Genomic DNA, 11,224 nt, shown 5'->3' on the forward strand with positions numbered 1-11,224 from the left:
TTAATAACATTCATTGTCACTCATATATAGCATATACCTGGTGTTTATTGAGGAAAATAACTAGTTCAAAGACTGCATGCTCCTCTTTATTCTTTAGTTTTAGTCTTCCCTTTCTGGAGCAGCAGAGAACATATGTATTTGGCACTCATAAACACTTCTGTCTAAGAAGATAGTAATCTGAATAACTGGAAATAGGGAAAAAATTAAAATAATAGTACAAATTACATAAGGATAAAAGGAAAAATGGTAATTGTATGTATTATTTATATAGAATTGCTTAAGAAGTGTCTTATAGTAACAAAAATAATCATGTGATAGAGGAGGGGAAGTCATTTTACTTTTGTAATGAACATCTGTTAGTTTTAGTGTATGTAAGGTGTGTAATATTTTAATTAATTAATAATAATAAATATATGGACAAAAAAACTCCTTCTCTCTAGAAGTGTCTGATGAATATACATGCTAACTGGAGAGATACATGGAAGATATTCATGACTTTTGCATTCACAGCTTTTGAGCCCTCCCTGCCAGGACTGACCATGCTCCAGCTCAGAGACTCGGTTCTGAAGGGCATCCAGCTCCTTCTCCACATCTTGCTGTTGCTGCTGCAGATCATGGCTGTTGACGATGGATGAGCGCTCTTTCTCCAGAGCCAAAATCTTGGAGAGAAGCTGCTCCTCCAGTTCTTCCATCTTGGTATGAATGGTCTCTTGTGCGGCTACGGGGGCTGATGTCGACGAAGCATTTATTCGTGTTGGGATATCCTGCTACACAGACGGGGAAGGCAAGCCAATAAAGGCAGGAAAAAGGATTTAGATAGTTAGAAGGGTCACAACAGAAGCACCACACATGGAAAAACTAGGCATAGACAGCCGAACTGAATGTGCATGAAAAACAGGACTGTATTCTCTGACTCAAACTGAGAACTTTCTTGCCTGTGCCCTGATGCTCTGTGTGCTGAGCAACAGGAGAGATGATATAGCTTAGGTCTCTTTCACATTATGCAATTATAGCACTTTGCTCTTACTTTAACTTCCATGGCTACTTCTTCAGGAATAATAGGTTCTGTAGTTTAACGAGATATTATAGCATAGCTCTTTGGCAGATGGTTCAAATTTGTTGTTCCGTGATTTCAAGTCATTTCTGATTTATGGGAACCCTAGTGACTCTATCATGGGGTTTTCTTGGCAAGATGTATTCAGAGGAGGTTTGCCATTGCCTTCCCCTGAGGCTGAGAGTGTGAGACTTGCCCAAGGTCACTCAGTGGATTTTCATGCTTGAGTTGGGAATCAAAGCCTGATCTCCAGAGCTGTAGTCCAACACTCAAACCATTACATCATACTGTCTCTCTGATTCAGATATAGTGCAGGAGACAAAATGAGGACCTTGTCCACCAATAAGAGTGCTACACCTCCAATGAAAATATCCTTCATTTCACAAATTTCTAGTACTCTTATGACAACCAGCATGATGTAGTAGCTTGAGCATTGGACTAGGACACTGGGAGACCAGGGTTTGAATCCCCACTTGGTGATGGAAACCCACTGTTACAAGAAATGTTATGAAAATTGTCTTCCTTGTGTGTGTGTTCCCTTACCATGGCCCTGAATGTACACTGACTGCAAGCAGCCATGAAGCTTATCTCACCTGGCCACGTAGCCAAGCTGCCATGCTGTCATGGACCTAAAAGCGAGCTTTTGCCTAGCCTATAAAAGATCCTAAATTTTATTTGTTAGAGGAAAAAGAAAGGAACTAGTATGGAGTGCAGGGGACCCCCATGTCTCCCTACATTTCAAACTGGTTCCAACTTGGACTGCCGAAGCTCCAAGCAGCTGAGTCCCAATTCCAGCCATGAGATCGCGTCTTAAAAGGAGCAACCTTACCTTTGGTAATTATCCCTTAGTGAAGCCTGTCCTATCATTCCATAGTTCATGTGTGTGAATGTGTGTGCTTGCATGTGTGTGAATGTGTTGTTGTGTTCCTTCAAGTCAATTCTGACCTATGGTGACCCTAAGGTGAACCTTTTTCTGAACAAGATTTGTTCAGAGGTGGTTTTGCCCTTGCCATCCTCTGATACTGAGAGATTGTGACTTGCCCAAGATCAGCCAGTGACTTTTCAGGCTCAGTCGTTGGATTCAGTCCTTGGTTTCCCAGAGTCTGGGTCCAACACTGAAACCACTAGACCATACTACTTGTCGTCCCCCCACAATAGCTACACCTTGTAAGCATCCCATGAAACAACAAATCCCAGGATTATCTAGGATGGAACTCTATGGCAGTTAATATGGAATCTTCCTGCTATAATTGTGTAATGGGATGAGTTGTTAGTGTTAGAGCACATGTTTTGTATAAGCAGAAGGCTCCAGGTTCAAGTCCTTGGCATTTCCTTGTGAAACAGGGATGCACAATCTTTTCAGCCTCAAGGGATATTAGTGTCAGCTGGATCACAGGGGACTTCATATATGGGCGCGCGCGCACACACACACACACGCACCCCAAATATACATCACAGAACATAGGGTTGGGGAAGACTGAACTTCCTTTCCATGCCTACTGAGACATATCAGATGGGGAAAAGGACGTCCATCACACATCCGTTTCCTGTCCTTGTCCCATCCTTGTCCATGGTCACAGGATGGACATTCACACGATCTGGACATTTTCACGTCTGACTGAGATGGTGCGAAAGACTTTTATACGATGTTGTGATGATCCTGTCATTGTCCCATCAATGAGATGGAATTGTCTCATCATTGTCCTTCATTTTGTAATAATGGAAGAACCTGATAGTACAATTCCACTTCGCTGACAGAATAACGACAGGATCAGTACAACATGCATGAAGGTCTTTCTCATGATCGCCAACACGGATGGGGTAAGGACAGGAGAGCGATCCACTTTGCTCCCATCCCCATCTGATAATCTCCAATGTGATCAGGTGGGCGCTTCTGTGTGCCTACATATAAGATGGGAAGCATCTCCTGTTTGTGTACCAGGCAGCGACAGATACACAATGCTCATATGATATAGCAGAGGATTCTGTTCCCTCAAAAAACCATTTCCTTGCAAAATTCTGAACCACTGTGTGTGGAAACAGGGCCAACATTTCCTATTCACAGTGGCTGAGGATGAACAACAAGTGGCTCTCTTTGCTGCCACTTTGAGCAAAGTCTGTCATTCTGACATGGCATAGTACGTTCTGTAATCCTCTTAGCTCAGCTGAGACTCTACGCTCTGGGTGTCTGTGTGCCAAGAGATCAGAGCAGGTATTACATAGTGAGGGTGGGGAGAGCACCCACAACTGAAGGCGGGGCCTTGGCATTGTCACTCTGCCTTCCAGTGCCGACCAATCTCACCAAGAAACCTGCACAGAAGGAAACCAGGTTTTCAGAGGCTATCATTTTCCCGCCTCTTCATGGACTGTAAATGTTGGCCAACATTCTGTTGGCATTTTATATACGCTTAAGTTCCCACTGTAGTTTAGTGGTTTCAACATTGGAGTTCATTGTTGTTGTGGTGTGCCTTCAAGTCATTTCTGACATAGGGCAACCCCAAAGTAACCCTCTCATCAGGTTTTCTTGACAAGCTTTGTTCAGAGGAGGTTTGCGATTGCATTTCCCCAAGGCTGAAAACAATGTATATTGGATTATAACTCTGGAAACCAGGGTTCAAATCCCTGCTCAGCCATGGAAACTCACTGGGTGACCTTGGGCTATTCATATTCTCTGAACCTCAGAGGAAGGCAAAGACAAACCCTCTCTGAACAAATCTTGATAGGTTCGCTTTAAAGTTGTAGTGTTTTGGCCATGGTATAATGCCTGTATTGGGTTCACAGCTGCATAAGCAGAATTCCACAAGTGTAACTGTTTCATATGCTCTTGCACATTCTTGGATGCTGTATACTAGTGATGGCGAACCTATGGCACGTGTGCCAGAAGTGGCACTCAGAGCCCTCTCTGTGGGCACATGTGCCGTCGCCCCAGCACAGAATTTGCCCAGGTTTGTTACTAGAAAGCCAGAGGGACATGGCACTTTGCAATAAATAAGTGAGTTTTGGGTTGCAGTTTGGGCACTCGGCTTCTAAAAGGTTCTCCATCACTGCTGTATACTCATCAGTGTTTCCCATATACCACTTGATTCTCTGGGATTGTGGAAACACCAAACACATTTGCAGATATGTAGCTGATGGCATAGTGTTGATATTCTGCAGGAGGGTGGTGTAGCACAACCACCACTTAACTACAATGTGAGAGTAGATTTACACTCTTCAAATCCTGGAGGTTGAGTTTAATAGTGTTTCTGCACAGGGATTAACTGCATTCCTTCAGTACACCTTGTGCTGCCAATTTCCAACCCAAGTTTGATATAGTGGAACTCATTTCCACCTTTATACTTAATGTGCAGGTTAAACTGTAAACAGACCAGGAGTAGCCAGCTGATTTAATGGCTTTACTTCAATTGGGAACTTGAGAATAATGACTGGATTCACTGTATATACTCGTCTATAAGTCGAAAAATTTAAACTACAAAATTGACCCAAAAAGCCTTGTGGTAGGACAAGAGAGCATTCGCTCCCTAAACCTCTTCCCAGCCTGGTTGCCTGCATCCTTTATATCCTTGGTGACATGCCATGCAGTTTTACCCTCGACTTATCCATGGGTCATATTATCTTCCAGATAAGTGTAAAGAAGTGTGAGTTCTTATGATATAGCTCTAATGCTGGTCATTTTTGCCTCCACCTCAGGTCCTTCCATTTTGGGGGGGGGTGTACCAATCTTTTGTATCAGCAATGGGGCTCTTCTCAAGGTATATTTTAAACTGGGGTATAGTTTGCTGAGGTGGTTCTATAGTAAAGAAGGGCAATTTTTTTCTTCCTATTTTTTAAAAAAATGTTAAATTTATTGGGTAAAATTGCGGTTTTCCTGATGCACTGCAGCATTATAATTTAAAAACAAATACAAAGAGAGAGAACATATTATTCTGACATGTCTAAGATTTAAAAACAAACCTACTTGAAGATGGGAATAAAATGTTGCAAATGCTCCCAGAAATTTCCAGAAAATACCCTGGGATTATAGAAACGTAATCTGGATATTTTTAACTTCCTGACTCGAAAACTACAATGACAATATTTGTCTCATCTGCAGGATCCATGAAATGCAACTAGCCTTCAGAATTCTCAGCTCTTTTAACTTTGTGACCCATATTGCAGTTCAATACATGTACCAGAATGCACATAAATGTTTGTATTGTAAGATAATAATCCATTTTAAAAGGAGTGTTTTGTGAGAAAAAAAATCAAAATGTTTATTTAAATGGATTTTTCCAGCTGAGTTTTTTTTTAAAGAAAAGAAAAGCAGATTGAAGATTAACAACAGACTATATATAAGTTTATGAGAAGCTGTTGTGTGGAAACAGACTAATGCCATCGATCTTTAGGTGTGTGTGTGGGTGAACCAAAGAAAAGAGAAGAAAGACAGAAACAGAGTTAAAGGGATATGGGGGGGGGGGGGAGGACAAGCATGACCAAGGCTAGCTGAGCACTCTTCTCCCACCCATAATGATTTCTCAGTGATTTAGCTCTGTTGTAACCCTTCATGGGAGGAGACATGAAGAAATGCCTTTATCAGAAAGGCTTGGAGGCCCTTTGCCTTCTAAAAACTCCCCACTGTGCTCATTCATCATTACAAAAACTCATCTGAAGAAGGAGGGCTATTATTCAAGCCCATTTCTGTGTTTTGATGGGGGTGTCCCTGCCTAGGCCCTTCCAGATTAATGCTGCAGCTCATCATTATTCAATGTAATTTGCCTTTTCTGCAAAATAAAAAAAAGTAGACCCATGTCTATCTGCAATTTTTTTAATGATGTACATCTATGCAAAATATCCCTCTGCCTACTTTAGTGTCTGGATTTTTTAGAGACAAACAGGTTGCAAAAACAGACTCCTAGACTGCCATCAGCTCTCCATTTCCTGAAACAAATGTGCCCTTTTGATGCATAATTAATAACTAACACATCAATTTTATTTTGGGTGAGTGGCCAAATGGAGATGTTTAGGGAAGTGTTATGAAGATGTTTAACAAAAAGCACTGGCGACACTAATTTTAATTGCTTCCTATAATACAAACTGGGCTAACATTCATCTACGGATGTCTTTCAGTCTGAGTCTCAAAGTTATACCCAACTGTGCATCCCAAAGTCTCCACCCAAGAAGGAAGAGGGACTTTTTGTTGGGCCTTCCCAAGCTTTGGACTTTCCTGCTCAAAGAGGATTTCCTCATTCTTACCCACATAGTGATTTAACTTTGAGTTTAGTGATACTGTAGAGACATCTTCTATTGTTTTAAGCTAATGTTTCCATTATTTTTATCTGTCAGTTTTTCTGCTTGGTTCTTTCTAATGATAGTGCGTGTGTGTGTGTGTGTGTGTGTGTGTGTGTGTGTGTGTATAACACTGTATTAGTAATTACACACACACATGTGCCAGCATGGTGTAGTGGTTTGAGCATAAAACTAGAATTCTGGAGGTCAGGGTTCAAATCCACACATGGCCAAGGAAACCTTCTGGGTGACCTTGGACAAATCACAGACTCTCAGCCCCAGAAAACTCCATGATCAGTTCGTTTTAGGGTCACCATAAGTTGAAAGTGACTTGAAGGCAGACAACAATAACAACAATATATGTGTGTGTGCGTTTTGATGTTTTATTCCACATTAATTTTACAAAATATGCATGCCACCCATTAATCAAATTTCCCATGGTAGCTGGCAACAGAAGATAATGGATACATGAAAGCTAAAACCATAAATCCAGGATTAAAAACTAAACCAAATGAACAACAGTGAAGAATGAAACAAATATAATCATAGTCACTATTTTGTTAGATAATGTCAAAGAAAGGCAGGACATAAAACAATTTAAATAAATAAATAAGTTTAAATAAATGAACTGTTACACATCCATCCCTGTTTGTAGTTTCTATTTGCAACCAAAACCTGAAACAAGCAATTCCCAGCTTCCAAAGATGCTATTTGTTTGTTTCCCACTATTCCCACTCTTAGCACAACCACTGGGAACAGCAGCCTGGGCTCTGATTCCTACACTGCTTGGCCTAATCTGACTAACCAGTAGCAGCAGAGGCAGAAAAGTTGCTTTAAAGCAACAGCTGGAGCACACACCACTCACCATCAGAAATTACATATTCTCCAACTGTCCAGATTTGGAAAACAGAATCCCAATTCATCCTCTGTTGCCTCACTTCTTCAACTGCTTTCAAAAGCAGCAAACTACCAATCCCAGAATTCCACAGGAAGGATGGAGCCATGACAGTTAAAGCAGTGTCAAACTGCATTAAGTCCAAGAAGATATGGGATGAGAAGAACAACTATGAAAGAACTAGACGAGATCCTAAAGTGTAAAAATATACAACTGAGCATTAAAGTTAGAATAGTCCAAGCCACCGTATTCCCCCATCACCATGTATGGATGTGAGAGTTGGACAGTGAAGAAAACAGACAGGAAGAAAATTGACTCATTGAGATGTAGTGGTGGAGAAAAGTGCTGAGGAAACCATGGATGGCCAAAAAGCCAAGCAAATGGGTCTTTGAACAGATTAAACCTGAAATCACCCTGGAAGCAAAAATGACTAAGTTGAGGCTCTTGTACTTTGGCCACAGTATAAGAAGTCATGAATCACTGGAAAAGGCAATAATGTTAGGGAGGGTTGAATGTAGTAAAAAGAAAAGAAGATTGCACATTGGATGACTGAATCAGGGAGGTCAAGGGATTGAATCTGCAAGACCTAAGCAAAGTTGTGCAAGATGGGGAGGGGGGCTTGGGGATATACACAGAACTACCATGAATCAGGGTCAGCTCAAGGCGAATTAACAACATGGTTTTCTTGGTTAGATTTGTTCAGAAAGGTTTTGCCTTTGACTTCCTTTGAGACTGCAAGAGTGCGACTTGCCCAAAGTCACCCAGTGGGTTTCCATACATACTAATCATTAAAAAGTAAATGAAACAAAGGCTATCTGAAATGAAGCTAGTATGTGAAAATGACACTCATGCTCAGCTCTTGTGTCCCAAGGTGGCCTGAGGTGAGGTCATTCCACTAAAGGCCTCCAGATAATCACAGCTTAATTCTTTATGCAGGGATAGAGCATGTGAAACTGTGACCAGCTCAGGTGAGCTAAACAGCAAGGAAGAACGTACTAACTTGGAACTGGAGTTTATGGTCAGTGGTGCTTTAACTCTCCCTGCTCTCATTTCTCAATCTAAGTCCCTGCAACACAGATGCAACAGGGTCACCTGGTGAACTCATTTTTTATGTAAGCAATCTATCAGTGACTTCCACATTGCTGACTATCATAAGCTTTTATCTCTGCCCTATTTTCTCAGCTGAACTTTCCAAATACCCTTCTAGACCTAGATTTATAATGATGGCTAGCCAGGAAATGTTTCTTAAACTTCTGTCTTATCTTTCTCCCTTGAATACCATAGGCTTAAGACAAATTTTACAAATTCAATAAAACTATCCATCTATCTATTAAAAGAGTGGTGGACAACTGTGGCTTATGTGGGGATCAATTGTTTCACCCCAGGAAACTTCCTGGGGGTTCAAAGACTGGGAAAATGGCAAAACAAACAAACAAACAAACAAAACAACTCAACTCAAAAACAAAATTAAAAGTAACTGGAAGTCCACTGCTGGTTTGGGGGAAATTGGTATTTTAAAACATTAAACAGTGCAGAGGGACCCTATTGTTGTTCTTGTTGTGTGCCTTCAAGTTTTTGCTGATGATAAAGTGAATCTATCACAGGATTTTATTTGCAAAATTTGTTCAGAGGGAGTTTGCAATTGTCTTAGCTCTTGAGGGTGAGAGAGTGTGACTTGCCCATGATCGTCCAGTGGGTTTTTATTTCTGAGCAGAGATTTGAACCTGTCTCCCAGAGTATTGGTACAATGTTCAAATCACTACACCACACTGGCTCTTGATTCTTGAAGGACCTTGTCGCCCATTTAAAAGGCATATTGCTACTCCTGAAGACTTTCAAGAGAAACAATTCACCACCTCTTTTTTACTCAGAGCAAGATTAGTTTGGAAGCCTGTAGGGCAGTGGTTCCCAACCTGTGGGTTGGGACCCCTTTGGGGGTCAAACGACCCTTTCACAGGGGTTGCCTAAGACCATCAGAAAACACATATTTGCATGTAGCAAATGTGGTGGTTGGGGGTCGCCACAACATGAGGAACTGTATTAAAGGGTCGCGGCATTAGAAAGGTTGGGAACCACTGCTGTAGGGGCTTAGAGCGTGTAAAACAGCCTGAAACACTGCATACACTCTCAGGATTGCATTTTGCCTACCCCTGCATTAAAGCACACCTGAAGGGCATCAGGTTAGGGAAGAATGCATTAAAACAGAGATTGGGCATCTCAATCTCTGGGGTTTCAAAGTGGCCTTCCTGAGCTCCGCCAAGGGCCATATCACTTTCATCATAACAAAGATTGTTTTGCACGTTTTCATTTTTCACCCATTCTAAAAGTTTGAAATGCTTCTCCTTAAAGCAAGAGCTTTAAACTAAAAATATACTGGTATTTTTGATCCCACCCTTTTGCCTTTGGCCCATGCCTTCACTGGAATGTGGTCCTCAAGAAATTGAATTTGGCCCTCAGGCTGAAAGAGCTTCCTCACCCTTGCACTAAAGCAGTGAAGCAATGAACAGCAAAAGCACGATTAAATATTCTGTAGCAGAGAGTGCTAAGTTCACTGACAAGTGGTATAGAAATATGCATGCTATTGCTATCTTTCACACCATTCCAAACACTTTGGGCTTTCAGCAAAATGCCTCCAAATTAAGTCATAAAAGCGACAATGGTTCTAGAAGGTCTGTGGCATCACTAAGGGGGTGCAGACCGCACCAGGTGACATTCTAAGGTGGGGTGACACCACTACTCCCCAAATATCTGCTTTTGGGCAGAAACAGACTGTGACATTCACTTGTGTCCCATTAAAATGATGAAGAGATGGTGTGAGTGAAGAGACTCAGTGGCAGGAGAAAGGAGAGGCCCCATTTTTTAAAAAATTAACATTTCAAAGTTCAAAAATTAATTTTTAATTAAAAAATATTTAAAAAAAACATCATATTTCCCCAAATTTCAACTTTAAGCACGTGAAACTATGTATATGTATACATATATAATATGTATACATATTATACTATGTATAATACATTTAGGCTGTGCATATGATATTGTAATTTAAAGGTATAATTTTAATTGTGCTAGGTGTTTATATCAAATTATTACCATGACATTTAGTACTATATGGGAATTACGATTAAGGGGTAGCATTAGAACAAAAAACATTACTAATGATTCTGTATGGTGGTGGTATGGGAAAAGGTCAGTGGGGAGGTGACACATGAATTACCACACCGGGTGACACCAACCCTAGTGCCATTACTGATTGCCACCAGCCCACTTCTTGAAGAAGGCAGCACACCAGTGACATTAGGTTTGGTGTCACCCACTGCAGTAACTCATGATGTCACCCCTGAGCAGACAGCCAGCCAGCCCAGGGGGACGCAACATGGGGAGGGATGGTGGTGGCAGAAGGAGAAGCAACAGCAGTCAGGGAGGGGTGCTTATCGTCTGCCCTTCTCTTCCTCCAGCCAGCAGCCCTGACAGATTCGTAAGGGGTGTTGGACAGCAGCAGCAGCAGCAGCTCACTCTCCCCAGCAGCCACACCGGGCAGAGGCACCCTGGCTGGCAGAGGAGGATGGCTGGGAGGGTCTTGTTGCGATTGGCAGTGACTGCCTCCCCCCCCTCAGGTGTCACTCAGTGTAGTCCACATCCTTTGCAAAAGTCAGCCAGGAGATTTTCTTCAGCCACTCCAAGACTGTGGAAGAGATCTGCTGTCCAAATTTAAAAGTGCATTAAAGACTAGTCTCTTCTGGTGGGCTTATCTTATTGATTTTTAAATTGTAAATTATAAATGATGAATTTCAAATGTGGATTGTGGTAATATGTGTATATCTTATTTGTCCTTTTAAACTGGTGTGTATTTTAACTGATGTGTTTTAACCAATGTTGTTTGTTAATTATTGTTCTCTGCCTTGATCCATGGGGGGAGGCAGGTAAGAAATACTAGTAGTAAGAATATTAGTAAGAAATACTATAATAATAATAATAATAATAATAATAATAATAATAATAATAATAATAAT

The 11,224-nt window shown here is 41.3% G+C and overlaps 2 protein-coding genes across 4 annotated transcripts in view; both read right to left on the reverse strand.

Annotated features, from left to right (window-relative positions):
* FAM227A (family with sequence similarity 227 member A) overlaps nt 1-11,224 on the reverse strand; it is a 410,174-nt gene that overhangs the window by 205,468 nt on the left and 193,482 nt on the right. The gene's annotated exons all lie outside the window — the stretch shown is intronic.
* NPTXR (neuronal pentraxin receptor) overlaps nt 1-11,224 on the reverse strand; it is a 37,443-nt gene that overhangs the window by 7,036 nt on the left and 19,183 nt on the right. Inside the window, exon 2 of the mRNA XM_042467656.1 lies at nt 420-767. Coding sequence (XP_042323590.1) covers nt 420-767 — 348 coding nt within the window. The remainder of the gene's footprint in view (nt 1-419; nt 768-11,224) is intronic.

This window comes from Sceloporus undulatus, chromosome 5 (genome assembly GCF_019175285.1).
Source record: "Sceloporus undulatus isolate JIND9_A2432 ecotype Alabama chromosome 5, SceUnd_v1.1, whole genome shotgun sequence".
Taxonomy (NCBI): Eukaryota; Metazoa; Chordata; class Lepidosauria; order Squamata; family Phrynosomatidae; genus Sceloporus; species Sceloporus undulatus.